This window comes from Solea solea, chromosome 16, assembly GCF_958295425.1.
Source record: "Solea solea chromosome 16, fSolSol10.1, whole genome shotgun sequence".
Lineage (NCBI taxonomy): Eukaryota > Metazoa > Chordata > Actinopteri > Pleuronectiformes > Soleidae > Solea > Solea solea.
In genome coordinates, this window is record NC_081149.1 from 19,024,313 (window position 1) to 19,052,234 (window position 27,922).

General features: G+C 42.8%; 1 protein-coding gene across 2 annotated transcripts in view; it reads left to right on the plus strand.

Annotated features, from left to right (window-relative positions):
* Window positions 1-4,551: 4,551 nt before the first annotated feature.
* grin2aa (glutamate receptor, ionotropic, N-methyl D-aspartate 2A, a) overlaps window positions 4,552-27,922 on the plus strand; it is a 121,558-nt gene continuing 98,187 nt past the window's right edge. Inside the window, exons 1-2 of one of the 2 annotated variants that reach the window (XM_058653091.1) lie at window positions 4,552-5,200; window positions 14,145-14,645. In XM_058653091.1, the coding sequence (XP_058509074.1) occupies window positions 14,148-14,645 (498 nt within the window). In that variant the 5' untranslated portion in view covers window positions 4,552-5,200; window positions 14,145-14,147. Of the gene's footprint in view, window positions 5,201-14,138; window positions 14,646-27,922 lie in introns of those variants that run through there. The other variant, XM_058653090.1, reaches the window with a different exon arrangement.

Sequence of the window (27,922 nt, forward strand, 5' to 3'; positions counted from 1 at the left end):
TCCTGCATGCACACCGCCTTAGATCCAGGCTGTTTGGTGACCTGGTAACAGCCCTCTTTTCCCTATCACAGCATGTTCCTCACAAATTAGGTTGTGCCTCATTAGGACCAAGTTTTGGTCTTTACTGGTTCTGACAAGGGCAGTGTTCATGCCAGAAAAAATATCCTTATGAGTGCTGTGGGATGGCATCTCATTCTTCAACCAGCAGGCAGCTTCAGTCAGCAGCAGCAGAGTGGTTGTGTTGGTCACTCCGTCATCTTCTCTACTCTCAAATTCTGGAGGTAGCCTCTGACAAACCCTGCTCTGTGGGGGACGGAGTTCGGTCCCAGACTGTGGAGATATGAGATTGCCACTGGTTGCAGGATCTCATCCCGATATCTCTCTGAGATTCCCCTTCAGTGATGACAAGTCTTGTTTATCCAGTGAGGGAGATGCCGCATGCAATCAGCATTGCGTTCCCCACGTCTTCTCCACACGCAGAATCTGGAATCATCGCTGGACATAACGTGCGTCCACATGTTCAGGTTCAAGAGGTACCTGACTGTCAGCAGCACCTGGGGTTCCAGAAGCTCGAAACAAGAGTCAGTAACAGAATAAGCTGTTTGGCATTGGCAGAGAAGATTTGGCAGGTTTTTCATGGGCGAAAACTACATATACTCAACTCTCTCTGCTGCTCATCGCACAAATGCATTTTACCTTACAAATGTGGCACCGTTTAAATGGGAAATAAACAGGCTGTGAGTGAGTATATCTATATATATGTACTATATATATGTGTGTGTATATATATATATATACACACCCCTGGTCCCACACACTTGGCAGCCCAGTGTGTCTGACTCCACTGGATTCTCATGCACCTTCAGTTCCACCCACTCTCTGCTCTGATAGTCCAGCGTCGTCCATGGCTGGAACAGTTTTGATTACATCAAGTTTTGGCTTTTTTTTGTTGTTTTGTTTGGTGATCAACAATGGAAATGAAAAGGATGAGGGGTTCCAACTGCAGAAGTGAGATCTGGGGATTTGAAACTTTGATAACTCAGCCCAAAAAAAAAAAAAAACACTATCATGCAGAGTTGAGTTTACAAAGATTGAGATTGAGGGCAGAGAGTACATGTTATTGTAAAGTTGATGTTAAAAAGAGTTACAGTGTGGTTTCCCAAGTTATCAAAACTAGGAAATATTAAACGTCATTCATCCATCTGCATATCCTTAGGATCTCAATGGAATGTTGCCATACTCATAAGTTGCCATTAAAGTGTTAAATTGTTGCTGCTGGCAGGGCTTGTGATGATCTTGCTGCAGGAGTTGTGTGATCTTATTTGGCATTTTGTCAAAGGCATTCAGGTTAAGCACTAGACTTCAATGAGGGTGTGTCATGTCCCTATTCCTAATTGTGACATTCACATCTCAGAAGGTGCAGCCAAAGAGTCTGGAGAGTGTCCAGTATGAAGGCACTGGGGTGCAATCTGACATTGTCCTTCTTGCTTCAGTGGACCATGATCACCATGATCACTGATTTGTGCAGGCGCAGTTTACAGCTGAGTGTGACGCGGTCCTTCTGAGAATGATGATAAATGTTCCCGCTTAGCTACAGTTTAGATTACCGGGGATTTATGGATTGTTTATCCTGACCTTTGTGGACACGATAAGCATTGACCAAAAGGGGTTACACTGAATAGATCAAACCATCAGAGTATTATATCTCCTCTTTATCTAAACGTGATGTTCTTTAACACTCTACCTGCTTCTGACCTTATGTCATAGATGAAAGTGTGACTCATGGCTTTGCTTATATATCTGTCACTCGGCCTGATAAGGTATGAAAGTGGACAGTCATTAATGTCATAGCAGTTAAAAGAAAGAATAGTGTGCTGGTAGCATGGTGGTTCAGTCGTTTCACTGTTAAAGAAAAAAGGTCAATTTGAAGCGTTCATCTTCCATAGATCATGGTTAACTGGCGGCCTGACCAGTATTGTTCTTTTATCATCCTATGCAGCCTCCCTTTGACCCTCAACAGGACTAAAAGTCATTAGAGTGTGTGTAACCACAAGCTGACCAACAAACTGAAACTGACAAACGGGTCACTTGTCAAATGTAGGCTATTGTATCTCCTTTTATGTGTCAAATCAATATTGAAATAGGATACAGTAGACTTTGTAATCACACAGGCTGGAATACACTGTGGGGACCTTTCACATTATAGACCAGTACTGAAATACTTTAACACAATACAATGTCACGTAATGAGATTATTGGTATTTTATTCGCACAAGAAGAACGGGATATGTTATGATTTCAAATTGGCATTCAGGTCCCTCCCTGCAGTCTTTTGGCGTGTACTGTAGCAGGAAGCTTCATCTGTTTGATTCCTGTCTTTATGCTACACACTGTGCTTTGAATCACGATAGAGCATTTGATATGATTATGATTAACATTAGCACTCATGCACCATTTTAATGTCTTGAAGTCTCTCTCCGGGAATGCATACGTTCTGCTCAATATCCAGATGATGTGACCTTTTGCCTCTTTTTGCTGTAATTGTATCTCAAATGGCATCACAGTGATAATCCTGCAGGGGGAACGCCGCCATGTGTTTGTGATTTCCCAATAATACGCTTCTTTATGGCATTTTTAATGTCACGATGGCACTCCGAAACATTTGCACTGCTGAAGATGTTTAGCAGACATTTAGAGCATTTCCATTTTCTGAAAAAGGAATATATGAGCTGCAAGTAAACACACTCGCATGCACATCACACACACAAGTGCACACGCCGCCTATCCAGTCGTTTGATAGTCGTTTGCTCAGTCAGATGAGAATTGTAACTCTGCGCCCATTTGTGAAATCCGTATTATTGCATGTAAACCCCACCCCCCCAACCCCCGCACACTTGCCTTTTCTCTGATGCTCTCTCTCTCCTCCTCGCTCCTCGCAGCAGAAAGAACGAGAGGGGAGATAATGACAGACAAGGGGAGAGAACCAGCGAGGGAGCTTTACAACAGAGATGTGAAATTCCACTTGACACTTGACATAGTCGTGAGGAGATAACGATTCACTGATGCTGGACGGACGATAGATAGATAGATAGATAGATAGATAGATAGATAGATAGATAGATAGATTGATAGGTAGATAGGTAGATAGATAGATAGATAGATAGATAGATAGATAGATAGATAGATAGATAGGGATTTGTTTTGCGCTGACCTTCTCTGATTGGGTGGTTAAGTGGAAGTGACATCTGGCATTTGGCCTGACATTTCCTGAGACCCTCTCATCGTCCCACCTATAGGTGCTCCTCCCTCTCACGAACTGACTATACTACTATGCTCGGTTAAAAATGTAGACATGATCAATGACCGAGTGAAGATCGAATCAGAACGAGCCAGGGCGGCGACTTGCGGTTTTTAGTGTCTGAGCATTTCAGAACATTTTTACATTTTTATCTAGGGTTTTACAGGAGATGGTACGTGAAAGAGAAGACATGGAAGTGAACATGAGTTGAAAATAATCTTGTTGATGCCACAGGTCACGGGTGAACGGTTTGAGGTTATAACAATAACTCAGATTACTAAACCTTGATGCAGATGGACTGCAGCAGCAGCAGAAGACCACACCAGATGCCACTGCTGACATTATATTAGGAGTTGTGTGTACCTAATATAGCGAAAGGGGTTAAGAGTACAACATTAATCTTGTAATCTTTCTAATTTATAGTCAATATCAATTCAGATATCATGGGCAGGGATTACTACTGTGCATCTGCAGATCTTGATCCATCGGGATCAGGATCAGGATATCTCGCTCCTTCTCCCAAGATTTCAAGATTTCAACAGAAGGAACAGAAGAAGACTCGTGACCGGAAGCTGGTTGAGCCGCCGTTTTTTCAACCAGGATAATCTATACCACGCGAAATACAAAACTAATGAGCGAAACAGCGACGACAGAAACTTTCGCAGGTGTGATACAGCGGTTCTCTCCTCCTTCCCAAACACGAGTTCAAGATGTGAGTAGAAGAGCGACACTGCAGTGGCACGCGCAGCGTGGAGCGGACTGATTCACGGGATTTAATGTCACGTGTGCATATAAGTGCGTGGTTTGTGTCGATGTTTGGACACACAGGTGCAGCTGAAGGAGGGAACAAAGTGACTCTCTGATGTTGGGAGTATAGACTTTACATAGACACCATGGACTGACTGTATCAAAGTCCCATAAGGCATGAATGGATGAATGAATGAATGAATGAATAAATGAATGGAGGGAGGGAGTCGGGCAGCTGTTGCCAAAGTAAGAGAGAGAGAAAGAGAGGGGGAGAGATGGAGGAATGTAGACTGAGAGGAGGGTGCGATTGTTGCCTGAATCATTTGTGATTTAGCTTAACTCAGCCTCTATTAATCTGTCTTTGACTGAGCCACTTCCTGAAGGCGCTTTAGCGCAGAGAGAGAGAGAGAGAGAGAGAGCGCGCGAGAGAGAGAGAGGAGAGAGGAGAGAGAGTTTATCTATCTATCCAGTTGCTCCAGCCTCTGCAGAAGCGCACAGGCATAGACAAAAATCACACGCACGCGTGCACATTCAGCACACTGTCTCACACATCCACGTGAGAGAGAGAGAGAGAGAGAGAGCGAGGGTGAGAGAAAGGGAGAGAGAGAGACACATTGACAGCGTGTCCCGCACGGTTCGCAGGATGCCGGAGCCTCTAGTGTAGTAAGTCAATGTGCGTGTGCGCCTCTACGTGTGCGTCCGGCGTCCGCTCGCCTGCCTTTTCTTTTCTCCTCCAGGAATAACGGGACACCGGGAGCTCTAATCACACAGAGGCAGGTTGAGCTCCCCACCATGCGCGGGGCCAGCAGATATTGCAGTGGAGAATCCGCGGTATAGGCGCGCGCGCGCGCGCACACACACACACACACACGCGCACACACTGAAGACTGGATTACAACAACAGTGATTTGATTCGCAGCCGCGCGCCCGTGAAGTGTTAAAAACGGGGGATTTCATTCAGTATTTTTTTTTTTTTTTGGAGCCGGTGGAAATACTTGAGTGCCAGAGGTTGGGGGTGATTTTTCTTTCTCGTGTTGGTGCAGGGTTTGAAAGAGTGATAACCACCACAGGCTGCATGGTTCCTCGGAGGAGAGAAGCGGCTGTTACTATGTCATCTCACACCACTGTTTTGGAGCTCCGTGGAAGGGAGATGCTGTAAGTACTTTGCTGTATCTTGTTCTTTTTTTCTCGGGGTGATCATGCTCGTCTCCGTCTTCTTTCCCCATCAGTGCGGGCGCTGTGTGGGTTTGTACCCACTGGCGTGCCTTATCCAAAGTGCGGCACCTGCACCACAGAGAGCACATCTGTCCTTAAAACACCCCTAATGGGATTTAAACGATGTGAACGAGCCACTGTGAGATGCAGCAAAGAGCAGAAATACTCCTCGTGTCAAATTCCTCTGAATTTCTAAAGCTGCATGGCGCAGTGAGCGGAGCGCAGGCTGCTGCTGCTGCTGCTTCAAAGCGCATCAGTATGTAACATATCTCTGAGGCGGACAGACCGAGCTGAACATGTTTATTCCAGTGACATGAATTCGTGCACCTGCATAAACTGACAGAACAGGTGAAACACTCACATTTGCCTCCTTTGCCAGTTGTGCACATGCACCAAGAATCCGCCGAATGAAGCCCTAAACGCTGCGTTATTCCTCCCCCAAACAGAACGGATCGCAGCGGAGCGTATACGACATATAGGTAATCTATAATAAATGGCCGTGCTTTCATGGTGATGTTATCCAGATGTTGGTCAACACAATGCGGTTTTTTGGCTGGCACAACTTCCAGCTCCTCTCCATCCCACACCAGGACGAACAAGCAGTGTTACATCTATGGAGATCTTATAGAACACAACAATCTGTTTGCTTGTTTTTTTTAAATCACTGAACAGAATTCTTATTTTTTTAGCCAATTCTTTGCGTCTATGGCAGCTTCCAAAAAGTGAACCCAGGCTTAGCCCTAAATGAGGAGGAAGAAAAAAAAAACCCGTTTTATCATGTTAGACGTGTCTTGGCGGAGGATTCAGGTCTGTGTTGCACCAATAGGGGTCGTACTTGTATTGTGTTGGCTCTATTGAACATAATAGGGAGATCCAAATGAATTTACACCCCCGTTCTTAGGACTCAGTCACGTTGTTGAAACGCAGTTTTCCTATCAGAGAATCTCTCTCTCTCTTTCTCTGTAAAGGCGTCAACCTCAGTCCATGGAGGGGCAGTCCATATTTGTATGACAGCAACAGGAAACATTATATTAACCCCCCCAAATGTAGATTGAGGCCACAACAGTTCCACCTCACAGTTCCCCCCCCCTTTTTTTTTGACCATGCTACACTGTGCATGTGTGTCTTTTTGCCTTTGTGACAGAAGACATTGCTTTTAAAGCACTGTTGCACCCATTATTGCTAATTATACAGAGTATGAGAGAGATGGAAAAACTGCAGAGTCAAGAAGAGTCTGTTGTTGGGATTGACTTGACTAACCGCAGCTTTAGAGGATCGCAGCCTCAAAGTTCTTCATTCACAAAGAATTACGAGTTAAAATTCAAATTTCCATCAGGTGCAGGAGAGGTTGCTCCTGCAAAGCAGTTCCCATTGTGTTTTATATTCATCAGCGCTGTATGTGGACCCGAAATAAAACGAAAGACTCCCTTTGGGCAAAGACACAAACACTGCAGGTGTGGCAGAAGCCTAAAAACCTAGAACCCTAACCTGAAACCAAAATAAGACAACTCTGAATCACCACATTTGCTTTCATAACTAATATTCCTCTATTCATCATCATTACTTCACACTGTATGCCTTGGCAACAAAAGAGTATTTGCCTGCCTGTAAAGCTAATTAAAATTCATAAAGAGAGTCAGCAGTCTGATATGGGCCTCCCGCATGCTAATCATGCAGAAAGTGAGTGATGCACCAAAAGAGGTGAAGACAAAGGAGTGCAGAGAACCCGGAGTGTAATCTCCCGGTATAACATGCAGACATGGGTCGTGATTTCTTTCTCTCTGTCTCTCTCAACGTGCATTTAGGAGGCTAAAGATGTACGTGTAGTGGACAGACAACATGTTGAAGCCTGAATGGTAACAGACGATTACTTCCACTGAGCTTCTCATGGGCGCTCATGCACAAGTCAGGGCACACACACCAGATGGCATGGGCCAGAGAGAGATGGAGAGAGCGGCTGGAAGAAAACGGATAGAGCGCTGAGGTGACAAAGGAGAGGGATGTTAGCAGAAATGGAGGAGTGTAGTTTTTGTGTCGAGGGGATACTCCGGTGAAGTTTGGGGGAAATAGGCCTGAACTTTTTTGTCCTTGAGAGTCAAACCTCAACAACAACAAATGCTATGTTTTCTCGTAGGGCTGGGGAATAATTCAACAACTATACTGTGATATAATTTCCATTCAATATTATTATAATACAGGCTCGCTCCATGCCGCTAACACATAATTAATATAATTGTTTTGCCTCAGATCTGTGAAATGTGTCTGTGTTTAGCGGGTGTTTGTTGTCTGCTGCAGTGCCAGTTCGTAAGCCTTCTTTCACAAAGTTGTAATCATACAGTCCAGTCCAAAGTCCGCCCCATATTAAATCACTGGTGTTATTTTCTCAGACTCTCCTTTAGAGCCACTGGGGACGTGCAACGGTTACTGTGGGGTGTGTTTAACTCTCCATGACTAATGGCCTGATCTTGCTGTGTAAAATCAGTGGAGTGCCCCTTTAATTTAGACAACCACTGTGGACCAACACACTATTTGCTGTAGTGCTTCAGATTTGATTATCTGTGTCACAAATCAGTGTAGGATGGGTTCAGCCCTGGGATAAATGTAGTTTATTTTTATTTATTTTTTGTTTATCTGTTTTGATGAAGCATCTGTCACTAAGTATCACTTTTCTGTTTATGTAAACATTAAAAAAAACAAACAAAGAATATAGAATGTGTCACGTCCTGTGCAGGAGGGAGAGAAAAGACACATTAAATGCTTTTTTTTTTTTTTTTTTTTTACATCAAACTCATTTTTTAGGCTAAATTTAAACCATTATATATTCTCTTCAATAAAACTCCTTTATTACTTTGTATGCAAATGCCTGAAGACAAGTCCTAACATAAGCGGAACATATTTGCATATGCTGTAAATTCTCTTTTCTTGGTGTGTGCGTGGTGTCAGAATTAAAAATCCTCTGCATAAAAAAGGATGGATGGATGGATGGATGCACAACCTGGGGAATGAAAGAAGCTGAGAGGAGGAAGAATGTGAGAGAAGTTATTTTCACATTTAGTTGTTTGTTTGTTTTTTTGTTAAGACTTTGTGTACTTGGTCACACGCTGACTGAAATGTAGGAGCAGGAGGACAAAAGTCATGGAGCAAGTATGAATATGATGACGCGTGCAAGTGGCAGTGGAGCAAATCGTCACCTACGTGTTGTCAAAGTCTGCCGAGGGAAGGAGGAACAGCTGACAATGTGAAGATGAGAGAAGTGTAGAAGGAAATAATTGTTTGGACTTGCTGATGCAGAGATACAGACCTGAGAGTGATGTTTGGAGATGGGATTATGTAAGGGGAAAAAAAAAAGAGAAAAACATGGGGCTTCAGCATTTCTGTGGCCATCGGGAGAGAGGGACTTGAAACATGGCTACAGTCAGCACTACTGTGAAGCTGCTTGTTGGCTCTTTGTTATTGTTGCTACTTACCAGGTGTACAGTTTAAGAGCTTCTTCTTTATCCTCATCACTTTTTTCCTCTTGAGACACAGCTCAGAGAACGGACCCCACTGCCTATGAAATGGCTACACCAAGCTAAATAATGTTTTTACCCGATGAGATCAGACTAGTGGTGCGTTTGTGAACTGCTACTTTTGGTGCATTACCGTTCACGCTTTTCTCAAATTGAAACCTAAACAAACAAATGAAGAAATAACACACTTGCAGCTGAAAGATAATAGGATGAAGAAAGGAGTGAAGAGATGAATGAGATGTAAATAATACCTCATGTACGAGCCAGTGTGATATGGAAAAATACATATAAAGGAGAAGGAAAATACACATACTTAACCTCTTGGCTGTGGCATAGTAAAACACACACACTTCTCATTCTCAGTATCAAACTGACTTTGTGAATAAATCATGTTCAAAGAGTGTGTACAGTGTGCAGATGGGGGGGGGGGAATAATTCTGACTGCAGCGGTAAATGTAATCATATTAATCATCATGTAAAGATAATGCGGCTGCATTATTGATGCACGTGAAACCTAGTTGTGTGTGGGCCAGACATGTGGGCTCTGTGGCAGTGAAGCCTTGTGGGAATTGTGGTAATGGTAATCGCAAGAGAGACTTCACTGCTCCCTCCGTGTCTCTCTCTGTGTGAAGTCCTAACTCATTTAGGTCCCCACAACTGCAATATGCATATTTGTGGGACATTAATCAGTTGATGCAGTGACAGTATGTGGACTTGAGGAAAGGAATTGGGCTCTTGCCCCTGAGCAAGGCACCCAATCCCCCCCAAGTGCTGCTCGCTGCTCCTGCACCTGGCTTGTGTGTGTTCACTACTGGTGGTAATAAGTGTGGGTTAAATTCACTAACAAAAAACAAAAATTCTTATTTAGATGAAAAGCAAGTTCCTATCATATCATTACTGTTTTAAGGCAGTGTTTTTCCCCAATCCTGGTCCTCGGTGACGCCCCGCCCCAACAACAACAACAACACCTGATTCAAATGAATGGCTCGTTATCAGGCTTGATGACGAGATTTGAATCAGGTGTGTTGGAGGAGGAGGAGGAGTCAGAGCAGGGTGTCCCCGAGGACCAGGATTGGGAAACACTGCCTTACAACATGTCATCGCCTTCAAATATAATGATATAGTATGCTGCTTTAAGGTAAGGTTAATGTTTAAAATAGTTATAAATACTTACATTAATTAAATAAAAAAAGACCAAAGAAGAGTCAAGTCATTGGAACGTCCTCTGAAGTAATGGAAACACACACGTGTGTGTGTGTGTGTACAGAATGTTTGTACGTCACTTTGTTGTTCACTGAGAGGGAAACATATTTTTTGAGTCTGTAGTTACATATACAGAGAATTTCGGTTTTGTGCTACATGTGAAGCATGAGGAAATTTGAAGCTGTGTGTGTGAGTGTGTGTGTGTGTGTGAGTGAAAGATAGCCAGTTGTATGGCTGTGCCTGCCAAACATCCTTTACTGTTGTGGTGCCAGAAAACATTAGCCTTTGTGTGACGACAAACTGCCCCAGTCCAATTTGGCTGGAGATGCTCTCTTTCTCTCTCTCCATCCCCTTTTTTTTTAATGTTTCGTCCCGTTTCGTCCGTTTTTACTCTTTTTTTTTTTATGTCTACATAGCTTTTCAAGATATTTCCTCGTCCCCTTTATTTCTCTGTTGTTCTGCACAGTTTTCCCTCATCCTTCTCTTCCTACAAATCCACCTGTGATGAGTTTGAGACAAGAAATATAAAAATGTCCACGCACGTTACTATAAATACCATAATATGCCAAAGTGGTGCCAGTTTGACCCTTCATATAAAGTTGGTTTTGCGACACACTGTAGGTGTACGTGTTTTTTTTTTTTTAAGGCGAGTACAGCATGTCCTGAAATGAAACAATCGCTTTCTGTCACCCTTGGTTTGAATAGAATTCGTGGGAACAGGATTATGCAACATAGAGAAACATTTCCCTGAGTTGGACAGTGTGTGTGTGTGTGTGTGTGTGTGTGTGTGTACAGTATATGAGGAAGGAATTTTGTCGAACACAATTGTTGCATCTTGGAACATTTATTTCTCAGCTCCTGTGTCTTGATTTTGCATAAAGTATGCGGTCTTCTGCAACCTTCAGAAACTGCTCATTAAAACCAATTAAAGATCCAGTGTGTAAGAATTAGCAACACTTAATGGTGAGACTGCAACTAACGATGACTTTCACTTCTCAATGAATCGAGTACTTGTTGTTTGGTGTTTGCCAAACCTGGAAATATTCATGTTCTCGAATGTCTAGTTGTGCCCATAAACCGAAATGATTCAGCTTTTAAGGATTTATTTGTTATATGGAGCAAAGAAACCAGGAAATATTCACATGTAAGAAGCTACAAAATCAGTAAGCTTGTTTTAATTATTAAAAAAACACTCAAATAATCGATTATCGCCTTCCCATACCAGGAAGGATATGAATGTGTCCAGTCTTCCACTTTCCCACTCTTTCTGCTGTTTTCTCCTTCTTCTTTGTTGGTTTATGTGGGTGGACTGTTCCTCATTTTTCCTTTTTTCTTTTCTTGTAAACTTGAGCTTTAAAACTCGAAATGCGCGCTCGGGCTGGTTTGTCTGTTCAGGCTGCCATAGAAACACGACGGTGCACGATGGCTCTGCTAAGCAAAGCCCTTAAACCCTCCTAAATGTTACACGTGGTCTGCAAGGCCCGTTGAGAATGTGAAAGGCAACATGCAGCATGTGTAAAGACTGGCAGTTATGACGGATCTTCAACTGGAAACCTTGGGTTTAAACTCCTTTTGTCTGTTTTTGTGCACTCGGGCAAGATCTTGCAGCACCGTGGCTGCTCTTCTCTAGTGAAGTGATTAGTGAGGTTGGCTGTCTCCTGCAGAGCTGCACCAGTGTGGAGATGTTTGCCGATGTTGTTATACTATAACATGTTACCTTAACTTAAATACTGTATTTTTACTTACAAAAATCAAGTATTTAATTGCTCCACTGAGAAATAGATATCAAATGGTGTAGAATTAAATGATTCATAAACTGTCAGATCAAGCTCTTGTGTAATCCCACAGCTTTTTGGGAAAAAGGAAGATGTGGACTTTCTGACAGACAATTGGAATCCAATAGGCGTCGGTGCTCTCTCTGCAGTGAATGGCCTGAGATTTGAATCATTCATTCACATCAGGTCTAATGCTGTTTATGCTTAGTTGGGCAGAGAAAGTACTTTGCTCACTTAAAATGCGGTATGACACGTCGAACGCTCATGCATTAATCTGCTCACAATAGAGTGTTTCACAGGAGTCTCAATTTCATTACAGACTCACAAGTTATTACAAATACTCCAGAAAATAATCTAAAATATCATTGCGCTGATGAACAGGCAATCCAGCAACACTTTTCAGTCTTTTCTGAGAGTGATAATAATGGGAAACGTCAAGTATTTACAGCAAAGCTTGCTGATAAGGATCCTTTATAAGGTTTTTTAGTTTACAACTGACAGACACAGCTTTTCTTTTAAATTTGAACGTGGACAAAATGACACACAGTTCACCCAGAGACGCAGTAATATGTAAGATCCATCCACTACATCTTTATCCTCCTCATGAGGGTTGTGGGTCACTGGAGCCAATCACAGCTGACACAGGGTAAAAGGCGCGGTCCATGGCAGGGCAAACGCACAGAGATGAAACAACCATTAAATCACACATTCACACCTACAGGCAATTTAGAGTGTTCAATTAACCTCTGCATGTTTTTGTGCCGTGTGAGGAAACTGGAGAACCGATGTAGACATTCTGTTGTCTTTTATAAGAACATTCCATCATGGAAAAACAGAAGAAAAACAAAACAATTCCCCAGTGTGCAATTATAAAAATCTCTTAAAGAATATTCAGTCTCTGACCTGAATTCACAAATGTGCCAAAAATGACTCAATTCTGGATTGAAAACACTTGTCACTTCTGAATTCTAGTGTAATCGTGACAGTACAAGTGGAGGTGTTGCTGTTTCAGGAATGCTTTGTAAACGAGACAAGTTTCTTCTGATCTGGCGACGCCCGACTTCCAACAGTGACACGATAATCAACAGCTCCGGTGAATCAATCATCCGCCAACAGGCTCTGCCTCCGATGCAAACAAACACACAAAAAAAACATGTGGCCCCGTCACTGAATCTATAAATCTTCACCCGTGCACATGGACACATTATGTGACCATATGTTTTATGCCCTTCTGGTTGCGTTCACGCTCTGCTGTTTAGCACACCTGCTCATATGTCTTATACTATGATGATAAACGTAGACACACACTCTCGCTCTATGTTTCATGCTCTCTGGGTACTGGGTTGAGAGGCCAGTGAGGGTTTTCTGTGTGTGTGTGTGTGTGTGTGGTGCTGTTGCCTGCTGTCACTTATAGATATTCTCAAATATACAAAAGCAAGATTTCTTTCTATTAAGCATCTTTCGCTCCCTCACTCAATCAGTCAATCCCCAAAGCAGCTGCCTCTCTGTCTGTGCCCAAAGTGCTACTTTAAAAATGCTAGACAGTGCTCTCTGGCACCCTATTTTATATAAATCTCTTCATTTCAGCATTAATGTCATTTGTAGCTGACTTATTTCTCAGGATAGAAACTGAACTGGGACAGTATAATTTAATAAATGCTCATCAAATGTCTGAATATATTGTACACATTATATATTCTTTTATTTTCTGGTTGCATCATATTTTTCCCAATATGAGGAATTAGTAAAGCATTTTTATCGCTGTAGTTGTATTTCCTAACACCACTATGACATCTCCACCTATTTTCATGGATTTAATGCAATAAGAACATGATTTTTGGGTATTTTCTTCCATCAACATTTGAAATATTGGTTATGTATAAACAATCTACTGCTGTACTGTCTGAAAACACACCAGTGCTTTAAACTTGATGCAAATATGAGAAATCTCCTCGTGACAATAATGTGAGCACACTGACGTTAGTGCCTGTACATACTGTCACCTGAGCAGGCTCCTTATAAGTTGTACATCAATCCATCATGTAGGTGCAGTGTTGTATCTGCCCGTTCCTGAATCATGTGATCTTATCTGTCGTGACCACAAAATAAAGACTTGCTCGTCACCTTTTCTTTCTCTCATCCCTCCGCAACGTCCTCTCAAGGCCATCTCCCTCCCCGCATGGTTTATGTGTTTAATATCGTTTCAGAGAGGAAGGTGAATAAAAAAAGATGCTACCTGAATTTCTCATCTGAAAAGAGTTGCGCATTAACTATTTATCCCTCTTGTCTCCCTCTCTTTCTCTCTCTCTCTGCCATCATCTTCCTCCCCTCATCTCCTCCTCTATTTTTGATCTCTCTTCATCGTTTCTGTTTCTCCCTCATCATTTCTCCATGCAGGGGATGAAGTGGTTCGGCAGTATGTCCCTCAGCAGCAAAGGGAGTAAGAGGAGGAGTAGAAGGAGCAGCTGGAGCAGCAGCAGCAGTGGCAGTAAAAATGCACTGCTCCCTTTGGCTCTGCTGCTGGTGGTGACAATGGTCACGGACCCCGCGGTCGCCCAGAAGCGAACAGGTGGCGCCTCCGAAAAAGTTCCCGTCCTGAACATTGCAGTGATCCTGGGACACACGCGCTACATCTCAGACCGGGACATCCGGGCGCTGTGGAGCAAGGAGGACCCCATCGACGTCAACGTGGTCACACTGCTGATCAACGAGACCGACCCGAAAAGCATCATCACTCACATGTGCGATCTGATGTCCGGGACCAAGATCCACGGCGTGGTGTTTGGGGATGGCACCGACCAGGAGGCCGTCGCCCAGATTTTGGATTTTATTTCCTCGCAGACGCTGATACCCATCCTTGGCATCCATGGAGGGTCTTCCATGATCATGGCTGATAAGGTATGTTGGAGTGCATGGAGAGGTTTCGGGTGGATGGATTGACTGCATTGATGGTGTCTCATTGGGTGAAGAGACTCATAGAGTTTTCAGCAGCACTTGTCTGTTTGTTTGCGAGCAGCATAAGAACGAAGGATGGTTTTTTGATTTAATATTCCCGGGGAGGGTTGTGGCCTCATAAAGAAAGGATTTGATTTTGACAGTGATCTGTACACAGATCTGGATTCACCTTGCAAGGTAGGAGCGTGTAAAAAAAATAATATCTCTATAATGATTGATAATTGTTTGAGTCAGTTATTGATGCTTATGGATTATATAAAGGGACACAATGTTTCAGGAAAATGACACATTTTCGATAAAATACTTTCAAAACACTTTTCAAAGTTGCTCCGTGTTTTCTCCACACATAACCACACACAGCAAACCTGTGTGGCAGGGAGGACGCAAGCGAGAGGTCATGTGATTGCATAGGCCCACTTGTGGTCATGTGACACTGAATGCTGCTCACTGCTGCAGGAAGGCGAACTTCTGCTGCCCACAATCAGCGAATGTGTGGAGTTTCAGTGCGTGTTTCATCGGTTTCTCCGAAGTCATTTAAATACTCTAATGTAAATGTTCACATCTTTTAAACAACAATCACAGTATTATCTTAGACACATGGATATATCTTGCCCACCTCTAGTACATTGACACTGTGGGAAAGTGAGCGGCCTTGTCGGAGATTTCTCGAGTTGTTATTGATTGCTTGGGTTTGGAATGATTTGCCAAAAGTTCTGGCTTTGTAAAGCCCACACCCACTTGTCAACATAGACACCTTTAGCTGCGCCTTCTGTCTGCAGCCTCTAAAATGATTATATCTTATCGCGCTAAGAGACTGAATGTGCGTGTCTGTTGCACCTTACAGATACCGTATCAGTGCAGCTGGTGTCTAGAGAAGGAAAACAGAAAGACAGCAGGATGGCTTTGGTGGGAAGAGATAATATGGTGGTGGTAAAGCAGGGTTAGAGGTACACCTGAGGAGTTGTGTTGGAGGAGTATAGGTGTAGAAGAGGAGTGAGGTGAGGAGAGCAGGGTGAGGAGGAGAGAGTAGGAAATATTAAAGGAGTGAGTGTTTTTAACAGTCTGGCCGCATACGGTCAACTAACATCAAGGAACCTTTAATTGTGGGGATTCCTTTTTGACAAAGTGCATGATTTGTGTTTGTGTTTCACACTTGAATGGGGTATTCTCTCGCCTGCAAATCACTTTGAACTTGCAGTAAGAATAGATGAACAGCACCAGATCGTGTGGAGCACTTAGCAGCTGGGATTCAGAGGCACAGAAGATCAAAACAGTTCACCAGAGACTGTGTTAGCCAGAGTACTCTCAAACATGCCATACATATAGTGATGATACAGTATTGTAGTGTAAATGAATGAAACCGACATTGGTTGCTCTTTTCTCTTGTGGCATTAATGGAGTTAGGGCCGGGTCATACTTTCTGTGCCTGTGTGCACAGAGGTCCACTGTGGTCCCCATGGCGTAAATGACATCATCCACCCATTTCCGTGTTGGTCTGCACACACCTTAAGCAGATGAAGCTGCAGACGCCTCCAGTTTGATTCCACACAGACCGTATGTGCTGATAATGCATGATTTCTGTAGCACAACACTTTCTAGTCTAGTTTGTGGTGTGCTCTTATTTAGGTCCAAAGAGACAACGGAGAAAATAGTAACCATGGAAACTTGCTTATGGTTCTATGAGGAGGTCTAGTACCCGCTAGTACCCACACACGTACAACTCAGGAATACAAGGAAACACAAATGAGGGCAATTTCCTGGTGAGAAATTGCTGCTACTGGAATTGAATATGAGATTGAGTGCGCATGCATGGAACACTAATGTGGACCCTTGTTTACGTATTAATGAAATCATGGGCTTGGATGCACATGTGGAAAAGCAAAGCGGCTCCCTATGGATGCTGAATGTGGTAAGTATGACCCGACCCCTACTCTATCCTAAAATTTGTCCATAGTTTCTTGAGGAAAATCCATTTTTCTATAAGCCTCTTTTTACCTAGAGGCCAGTGTAAGAAGATCTTAAGCTCCAGTCCCACTGGTGAATAGCCTCCTTTTTCCTTTTTTAATGCCACAAAGCAAACCCTCTCCTAAGAAGTCCTGCACATTTCCTACCACCCTTTGGCCCATGTCTGTCAACGCTCAGTGCAGGGGTTGGTGTAGACCCTCTGAGTGATTTTTATTCACACGTTAACAGTGAATGCATAAAGGTTTTGAACTGTATTGAGCCTATAATGCTACATATAGCACCCTGTGATAAAGGTGCAGAGGAGGGAAGAAGAGAAGGGCATAGGTGGTGGAGGAAAGGGCAGGAAATGTGGAAGAAGTTGATTGTTGGAAATAGATGTGAAGAGCAGCAAGAGATATGGTGAATGGAAAGAGGTGAGGCAAAGAACGAGCGGTGGAGAGTTAGAGAACATTGTGATCGGCACCTGCCTCACATCCTCAATTTTTACACAGACACACGCACACACTCACGTGCACCTCGTTCAGTGAGCGTCATTGAAGCACTGGTGATTCAGCTTCTTGACAGCAGGCGTGTTTCTTCTGCAGGAACAGATCAGGGCAAAATAATCCACTTTAAAGGGCTCGACCTGCCATTTGGTCTTGTTTCTCACGTTTTACATCTTACCTCACATCTGTCTTTCTCTACTAGGCTCAAATCCTCATGCTAAAGCACATGTGCACCCGTCTCTCACCTCCTGCACAAACTCTACAGCTACAGGCTGAGGAAACATCTCTAACCTCTCGGTCCTCTCTCTTGCGTCAAATCTGTAAAGTTGTTTCCAGTGTAAAAAAACCCCCTCCTCGTTCATCCATTCGTGAAAAGTGGATAAAAGATGCAAAGCTTGACACGAAAAGCTTCCTTTTGCAGTGCTTGAACTGAATCTTTAGAAACAGCTGATTATTGTTATTATTGACGTGTTATTAATTAAATTTGAATCATTGAAGGTCAGAAAATGTCCAGAATGTCCAACATCCAAATAGTTTCAATATTTGCTACATAGTCATACAGTTCATTATACAAGGCCAAGCATATAAAATGTGTCACTATCTAAAATACAACAGTTGCACAAACTGGTTACTAATCGTCACAGTGTGTTAACAAAATAAAGATTAGGATTCTTATGGCGTGTCATGCGTTGTATCCTCTCCTTGCGAAGTTGACATAGTCTTTCTTACCCTCCTTTGAAAGTTTATATAACTCTTCACCCTCTGTTGGTTAATGTTTATATGGTTATCCTCTGAAGTGTAAGTAGCAGAGTCTCTCTACCGCCTTGTTCTATGCAGATTTTTGCTAATCCCCATGTGAAATATGAGGAGAAGCTTGCCTCCAATGATAACGCCGTGTAAGACTCTCGGCGTATTTGTCTATTCATGCCTTCTTACTTGTGTGTACATGGACGTGTATGGAATTTTCTGCACATGTACCGTATATATGCTTTAATGCTTCCGCGAGCGCTGTGTGTGTGTTTCCTTTGCCTGTCACTTTGAGGCTAAATCTCTTGGTGCTGATGACTTCCAGTCAAAACCGCATCCACGTGAACCTCTAGAGAATACTATCTGAGAGCCTCCCCGTTTAAAAAGAAGAAGCGCTCCTCATGCCTCCTCCTCTCTCTGCTGTTTTTTTTTCTTTTATGTTTTGTGTCCCTCTACCCGTCTCTGTATCCTTCTCTCTGTCTTGCATTCTTAATTGTTAATAAGATAAACTTTGCTGTGTTAGCCCCTTCCATACATCGCTCATCCTTTTGTTGAATTATGCATCAAAAATAATACATTATTGATTATGGAAAGAAAGTTTTCTCTTTCTGCATTTGATGCAATTCAGCTCGAGGTAGCACTTTGGCAGCTCCCTCAATCTGAGAAAGTTGAAAAGAAGTTTTGGCTTCATTGCTCATTGTGCTCTCTCTCATTCCCTCATCTGGTGTAATGGGGTGGGCGGATGTCTGGTCTGGCTTGTTGATTGGCTTCATGTAATTCTCACGTTAAATGGTTATTGACTTTCTCGGAGGTCAGTAATGGCATCTGTATCATGTTGGTCACAAACACCATTCACTCTGGGCTTCTCCGGCCTGTTTGCAAGCCTAACTGACATGTCCTGTCTAATCTGTCCAAGGATCTCTCTGCTGCAGAGGTTTGTCTCTTTCTTACTTTTATGCCCCATGATGTGTTAAGAACAGCAATGGGAGATATCGAGGGTTCAAGGTAATTTTATTCATCTCCTCTGGGAGAAATTCGGCTCGGTTGAAGGGCAATACTGCACAGGATAACCAGAGGAAACAAGTATAACAGAGCAAAAACATAAAAGAATAAACAATAAAAAAAAGGGCAACACAATATGTGAGGTTGACAAGTGCAGATTATACAGTTCTTCATAATGAGCTGCACCTCATTCCATGTGCAAGTAGACACAACTCGCACTCTGTTTAAGAGTTTAACAGAATGAGCGATGAAAGAGTGTTTGTACCTGTTATGTCAGCACAGGGGAACCTTGTATCTCCTCCCTGAGTTCATCAGAGCACATTCAGGATACAACACATGCGTGCAAATTGGCTAAGATACTCCTTGCCTGTCGGATTGTAGCCTTTTCAAAGAGCGCTTGCAGGTTAAAAGAAGCCGGTGTCTCTATAATCTTGCCTGCTGTCTTAACAAAGCTGGAGATTTTCATTTGTCAGTAAGATTAGCAAACCAACTGGTGATGCCATACCTGAGAATTGATTCTATAGTTGCCCTGTAGAAAATTAGACACCAAACACCCTGCGCGTGTGCTGACAATGAAGAGGTTGATGGATTCTGGAGCAAACACTGGTCACTTGTGTGCACCAGCTCAAGGGATTCCACCTCTTTAATGTCATGACCATGACTGGCCACAGGCACGGGGTCTGACAGCATTTCAACCGTCTCACTTGTATTTATTTGAAGTAGATGAGCATCGCAGCAGTCCACAAAGTTGTCTACTGCAGCATGATGGATGTTTAAGCTGGATTTATTTAGTTTGCAGACTGTCCCTCTCTGTTTTGCCTATTGGAGAAAAACAAACTCTTTGCTTTTGAATTAAACAACATTTTGGAAAAATTAATGTGATGCTCTTTAATGTCTCTCAGCAGGGTATAACTGCAGATACACACATGCACGCGCACACACACACACCCACACACACCCCTGAGATGCTTAAAAAATAATGGCACTAATTATCACAATTATTCAGCAGTTAAAACAAATGAATGAATGTGCCAGATGCTGAGTGCATTTTGTATTTTATGTGTATTGGTACTGAAAGCAAACCCAAATAATAAAATAACAGACAGTTACATTCAGTTTCAGTTTGGTTTACATGGAACCAAATCACAGCAAACACATCAACGTCATCACTTAGTGGAGAGAGGAAATAACAGGAAGAATCCTCTAGCAGAGCTGTAGTCAGGATGGGCGGCCATTTGCCTTGACCTGGTGTTATTTGTTGGGTGGCTGCTGGTGGGGGATACTATCCAGTCAACATAAATGTGGTGGTTCAATCTCTGGGTTCCTCACATTAGTGTGTTTTGAAGCTGTAAAACACTTTTCATGATGATGGGGGCGGGGTGGGGAAGGCCTCGCCTGAGCATTTGCCGCTGTGTTCCTCTCACTGTTGTATTCTGATGGGTATTTTTATGGATTCCTTTGATTTAGCAGGCAGCTAACAGCAGTCTGTGGTCACAACCTTGCACACTCACCGGCTTTGGTCTCCACTAAAGTTTGAGTTTGTGTCCACTGGCAGAGTTTCTGTCCTCTCCTTCTTACGCAGTCCTCACACACATAGGCTCATACACTTTAGTGGGGACCAAAGTCGTCCGTGTATTATATTTTATAGTAGTCGTCAGAATATCAACGTTCTCTACTGTCCAGGGTGTGCCACACTTATCGCCCCATGTCGGCTGAGATTGGCACAGCAGCCCCCGTGACCCTCCGGTGGAGGATAAAGTGGTAGATGATGGATGGATGTACAGAGACATACCATTTTAAACAAACACAGACACACCCAGTGTTACTGCCAATATCAGTGTAGTCGTTGTAAATGTTTGTGTATGTGTGTGGTGTTATTGTGATCGAAGAACATTATTTATTCATCCTTGTTGTTGTGTCCCCCAGGCGGTATCATCTTACACACACACACACACACACACACACACACATGCACTGTGATGTTTGCTTCTCCCTGCTCATGTCAAACAACAAATCAGAGTGAATGATCACAGTTTAAATCAGAGTTTGTCCAATTACCGTGAGGGTATGTGTGTTTTTGTTTGGCTTAAATCGTATTGTTATTTTAACAAGAGCATCTTCAGTTTGCTGAATGTGCCATTGTTACACACCTGTGTCCAGTAAATGTTTTTTTCACACGTGTGTACCGTATCAATATCATGCCAATAAAGGCGTGTGTGTGTGTGTGTGTGTGTGTGTGTGTGTGTGTGTGTGTCTGTGTGTGTGTGTGTGTGTGTGTGTGTGTGAGTCCAGACTGCATAATAACATCACTTGGGTGTTGTCATATATCCTATTAACTGGGTAAGTTCAGAGAAATTCCCGGGGTGACACTTGTTAGCTGTGCTTGCTTTGTATGCTTGGAGTGCATAGTGCTTTTTGTGTGTAAAAGTGCCCGTGCGTGTATGTGTGTGTGTGTGTGCGTGTGTGTGCACATGTGAGCACATGTGAGCAGTGTTGTGTACGTGTAGATGCAGCTGTCGTGCAGATGAGAAATGGCCTCTTACTTCTGAGAGGGAATCGATTTGAATGGATTTGTGGGACCAGAGGAAAAATAGAGGTGTGAGCTCATTCTATGAGCACATTTTCCTCTCTTCCCCCCCTCCCTTCATCTCCCATCTTCTCTTGTATGCTTCCAAATGGCGGCCATTCCAAAGTATAGGAATACTTTACCACACACACACACATGCTGTCAGCTTGTTCTTCTCCTGATCCTCCCATTCTCTTGGACCAAATGAAGTTTGATTTTTTTTTCCCAAGTCCCTTCTCTCTTTATCTCTCTCTCTCTCTCTCACATCCACAGACAGGGAGAGAAAAGTGCATATTACACAAGCATCACACAAAAGGAGGGTGCATTTTAACAGGGACAGCTGTTGGCCAGGTATAGGCAAGTCGGGTCATAAGCCGTAGAAGCTTCTCTGTAATAAAACCCAATGAATGTGTTAGACTGGCATGGTAAAAGTAAAAGTTACGACCCATACCTTCCAAAGCATCTTCTCCACATTCAAGTTAATTGACAAAGGCTTGCGATAGCAGGACTAACATTGCCGAATGTCACAGCCTAATGGGAATTGAAATGGATTTTGATGTTGTACGCATGTAGGCGGTTACTCCAGTCTTTAATGTCCTTACGTACTTCCTCGTCTCCGGTCTCTGCGCTCCCTTTCACCGTCGTCTTGTTCCACGCTCCTTTTTTGCTGAAGCGGCTCCAGCCGAGAGCGATGCTTTAACGGCCGGTGCTTAGTGAGCATTTGATGCATCAGCAGTGAAACGCTGCTACGTTAACATCTCTACTATTTGTTTGGACCGAGTACCATTATTAGTGTACCGCTGTTTTTGTGTGCGTACTCTGCTCTGTGGTGTCGTTGCAAGGATAAACAAACAGTCTGGCCGTCATCAGAATAATCCTCTTTGGCTGTTGCACATTTTTCAGTCACAGAGTTTCAGTCAGACAAACGTGTGTATGTGCATTTTTTTTTTTATCTCTCCGTCCTAATTTGTGTTTCCTGTTGATCAACCCAAGTGTTTCAGCAGTAAATTGAATTTCTGATCTGCTTGACTTGGCTTTTATCAGCCACCATAAGCTGAAATAAATATCCTGCAATAAATATAACACAAGCCCAGCGACAGAGATACTGGAGAGCCACATCGAGAATAACAGAGCTATCACAGCTTTGGAGCAGAGAATTTTGTCATCTCAGCTTAAGTCTGACTAATATACAGATAACACATGCATGCATTTGCCGGGCTGCAAAAGCCCTTTCATTCCTCATCTTTGTGTCATGAGGCAATTGCACCAGTGTGAAGCCTTCCAGGACACATTGCTTCATTTTCTGAATGTTGAAGTCGCCTGATTAAATTGTCTACACTCAGGTTTTAAGCTGCAGAACCTCATTGGATCATAATTCCCTGGTAGATGCTGTGAACTGCTTCATTATGAGTGACAGCTACTTATTAACTGGCAGCTTCTTTCACGAGGACTTGTCCGTCACCGTTAGAGCAGAGGGGGAGAGGGAAAGATGTGAGTGAGAGGTTGATTTTTCAGACTGTACTGTTTCCATGGACCGCCGTACCCCCGAGATAAGCGCAGGTAAATATCAGCGAGCTTTGCCTGAGGGATGTTGGTTTGAGGGCTTATTTGTGTTGCCTTGATTCTGCATTTGTAACACAAAACACATTAGTCTTGTTTTCATACATCTCGACAACCAGACGGCGAGTTTAGATGAACGACTTGTTAAAGATGCTTTGTTAACGAAGCTGTTCTGATTCTATTATTTAAAAAAAAAAAGGTATTAAATAGCCCTGCAGATGATGCAGCCGTCTTCATGTATGTGAGTTTTATACTGCATAATTAATGCAGATATTTTTTTCAGCTACAACTGTTTTTATGTTGCTATACCTTTCCTATTGTCTGTTCCTTCCTTTGTTCATTTATATGCAGACTAACTAGTGTTAAAATGAAAGAGAACAATTACTTGCTGTTTTCATATTTTTATGAAAATTGCAACTCTAATACAGGGATCTAATATTTTTTTCAGGTACAGTTGAGATGTACAGTGGTTAGAATGTTACATGACGTTTATGCCCGTTTAAAGTTCACACATTAAATTCTGATTATACAAATAAAAACAATAACTCAGTGCAGACTGCAGCTCTTCCCTGCAACAGTGAAACATGCTTTAAAGCAGTTCTTCACTCAAATTTACGAGTTAAGTGGACATGAAGTCATGACATTTTTTTAACTGATGTCTAAGTGTTACATTGTACTTCCCTTCTTTTTTTTTATCGCTTTCTTTTCCAAGATTTTACGAGACACCTTGTTTGCCACATTGCCGTGTTTCCACTGAATGGAACAGTTCGGTACAGTACATACTGTATTTTTTTTGCATTTCTATTAGGAATAGTGCCAAAATAACCAACCCCGCTCCATCTTTCGGTACCCTTCCCTCGGGGTTTGCGAGTAATGGTACACTACGGGTGGAGCTAGACCCACGTCAGAAAAGCGTCACTCCCTTGCGACCGGTGTTTCTCCAATGCCCGCAGTCTATTCTCATACAAAGCCTCATGCATGCTAACCATCACGTCTGCGCTTCACTTTTCAGCTGCTGTGTTTGCACATTTTTTGTTGTTGCTCTGCAAGATTTTTATTTTATGTTGTACAATCTCCTTGATAGTTCCACAAACTTGAGAGGGATGTAAATTCAAAATGGCAGCCAAGGGAATGAGGCCAGCTAATCTATTTAGGGGCTTGGACCTCGGGCATCAGTAATAAGGAGGGGAAACGTGGGACCCTTTAATACAAGAGTTTAGTAATTAACAATTTGTTTGTAGGATATGCTGAGTGGACACTACTGTGTGTTGCTCTCATAGTTAACAATGTCTCCTCTCTGTGCAGTGAAGTGTCCATTTTGTGCTCATGAACTGCTTTCTGATTTGAATGAATACTGCGGGGATCAGACAACAATCACTCTCACTTGTAGTTTGATCTAATTTGATAAACCAAGGAAAGGAATACACAAGGGATACAGACCAGAAACACCATTACAAAGCTGCAGTGAAATTCAAAATCAGCTTGTGCTGCATATGAAAATGAAGAGGTCAAATTCGATATTAAATGAAGACGCTCACTCTTTCACTCACTTGATCCTTGTCTGCAGCTTTAACCTCAACATGAGGGTCACATAGGTACGAAAGGCGCAGTACACTCTGGACAGGTCCGTCGCAGGGCCAACATACGAGGCTAATGTAATAAAGACACGTTTATTAAATCATAGTGGAATAGAATAAATAAGTATAAGTAATATCTGCTTTCAGTTTGGGCCTTTAAATGCTGTTTTCAGTGCGGTTGTGCAATTTATATCTTTTTAGCACCAGATGTTTTTGCAGTGAACCGTTTTATCTTCTCGGATAAGGTCTTTGCGTTTCTCTCTCTCCCTGTCTGCTGTTATCTCCTTCACTCATCCACATTTCTCATTTAATCTTGAAATTCTATCTGCCCGCCCCCCCCCCTCTCTTTCCATCCGGCCTTGTTGTTAAGTGTTTGGAGATTGCAGTGAGAGATCTCTTCCCGTGTCAAAGCAGTGTCGAACGACGCGCACACACTTACAGGTCATTACAAATCTGACGTGAAGAAGTGGGAAACACATCTGAAGTGGGAAACACGGGTATCATACAGATAAGGGAGCGTACAGACACATTTATTGCAGTGACAATAAAGTGTCTCCTGTCCCCGTGCCAAACCTCAGAGCTCAAATGTTATTGTTCGCAGACATTCTGGTCCTAAATAGGTTGTAAAGAGACTCCTGACTATATAAAACTTAACTAACAGCTAAGAGCTTCAAGGCGCACGAAACTGGAAATAATTCCAAACCTAACACTGTGTTTTCCCCTTAAGCAGCCCTTTGAAGTTGTGGGATGTGAGCTCAGTCCATCATCGCAAATTGATTCTTACAAAGATAGAGGTACAAGTTCACGCATTTACACATGTCCACGCACATGCATGCACACACAGAGCACTTCTATGTCTTTAGGTTTCTGCAACAAAGTGATGCATCTCCCCTGTCTTTATATTCACCACTATTTTAAAATCTTCCTCCATTTCTTTCCCCTTCACTCCGTCCATTTCTGCCAGTAAAGAGCACACATAAGTATACAGCGAGTGCACACACAATCATGCAGAAATGTCGCGCCCGCATTAGTCCGGTCTTCACAGTGACCAAGCACAGTCACAGTGTTAGAATAGGGCCGCTTGCTTCTCTCACTACCTGCGTCCTGTGTCGAATCCTTCTAGCGTAGCAACACAAGTGGTGGACCATAGTTTCTCTCTTAGTGTGAGCGTTGTGCAGCCTTAGCCCAGCACTGCACCATGTTGGGGGCAGTGAGCTGTGCTAAAAGACAGGGAACGGAGCGATGCAGGCAGTGAGAGTGACATGAATTAAATATCCCCACCAACGAGCCTCTTCCTTGTTTCTCTCGTCTCCCTGTTATGATGGAAAGCCCTCTGGAGCGTGAAGTCAACCTTAATTGTTCTGAAGTAGCACAAGGTTGGGTGGATGGACTGGTGGAAAATAGGGAATCTTGTAAAAACGTCCTTGTGTGACAAGCAGTGAACAAGCTGTGAGCACCTTGGGGGGGCTCTCAGGAAAATGGCGTTACTCATGTTTTATTGGCACACTCTGTTTATTTGTATCTCTCTGTCTGCCTCTCTCCCCTCATTCTGTAATGTACATGCAGCACTTTCTCTTAAAACTTGAGCTTTAAAAAAGGACCCATCCATTAACATGAAAGAGTAAGTAACGGCAGCGTCCTTTTGTCTCGCTGTTGACCGAAAGTGCCTCACATCAAAGAGGGTTAAACAACATTTGACACCCGAAACATTTTATGTGTTAAATTATGGTATGAAATCTGTCCTATATGTTGTACATGAGAAATGTGCAGGGCATAATTTGCTAAGCGTCAGTGACGGCTACATGATTTGCAAGTATTCCACAGGAAACTGTGCAGTAGCTTATAATGAAGGCTTCATTGGCCATGAAATGTGTTCCTCCCCATTTTTTCCCAGTTTAACTTCTGCTGTGAATGATTTCTCTTCCTTTTTTTTTTTTGGAATAGAACTATTTTTAGTTTTCAGGTCATTTGCACTCACGTCTTTCAACTGGAGAGTTCTTAATATGTAGTCCTCGTGTTGTGTTGCATCCCGTGACTGACTTGGTGCAGTGAGCGCTTCGCCTTGTAGATTGCGGAATTCACTTGACTTCAAAGATGGAGGCAAGAGAACGGGGACAGCGAAAGAGTGACTCGACAGCTTTCTCCTCACGGAGGCAACGCGGTGGAAGAAAGAGAGATGGAATGAGCTCAAATGAGAGAGTTACAGATAGAGTGTGGAAGTACAGAGGAAGCCTGTGAGGGGCTGATGGGCTTTTAGAGACGCAGCTTTTAATTAACTTGATAGTGTGCGGTTATTAGTGATAAGGTTTCTTTTCCTGAGAAAAGTCTGTGCACAGGCTATTAAATCCCAACCCCTATACTGTAATTACTGTAGGCACCTTCTTTTAATGGCTGCACTTTGTGACCCTCAAATCAGTCTGCTACTCAAAGTGACACAGCTACTTCCAAAAATGTTTAAATAAATTTGCTGCGTCAACCATTATTTTCATTTTAATCGGGTTCGTTCTTATAATAAATTGAATGTGTTATCAACACTGTTCTGTTTATTAGTATTTGGAAGTGAAACAGCATAGACAAGAAGTAGCAGTCGTCAGTATGTGCTCAACACTCGACGAGAAAAGATGTTACACAGACACAGACTAATTGTTTTGTAGCCACATGGGCGATGCAACGCCAGTCCATCATCACTTTGTCCACTATTCAGAGCATAATTTGCACTCATGCACCTGCAACGCTGTTCAAACTCTACCAACTCTATTCATAAGCTATTAGCTAACTTTATTCAGAATAAACCTATTTTCTAGTGCAAATGAGCTGCATCCATTTCCCTGCAGTGGCTAGAATCTAAAATGAAAAGCGGATGCTAAAGTTCTCCATAAAAACTGAGGGCAGCTGCAGAGTCAGATGATAATTCTCTCAGGGCTTCTAAGCAACACCTTTTCATTTGGCATGTTTATTTAAGTCTGTGCGAAATATGGAACGTGCAGGCTTGTGAACCCTTAAATAATTTGATTAAAAAATAAGGAAAGTTTCAAAAGTACAGTATGTGCTATAGGTTGGTGTTTACTTTCCTCCTGCTGTAGCTTCAGTCTTATTCTGTTTCTCTCTGTCTTTTAGTCTGTCCTTCTCCCTTATCCTCCACTTTTCTGTCCAACTTATCCAGCCTTTGGTGCATTTATAGCCTTTTTGGGAGGATGGGCATACAGCAAGGCATGTGGGGAGAGTTTAAAAATAGCAGAATCACCAGAGGAAGAGAGAATGGGAAAGGAGAGAGAAGTAGGATGTAGAGGTCTGGAGAGAGAGGGAGAGAGAGGGGGA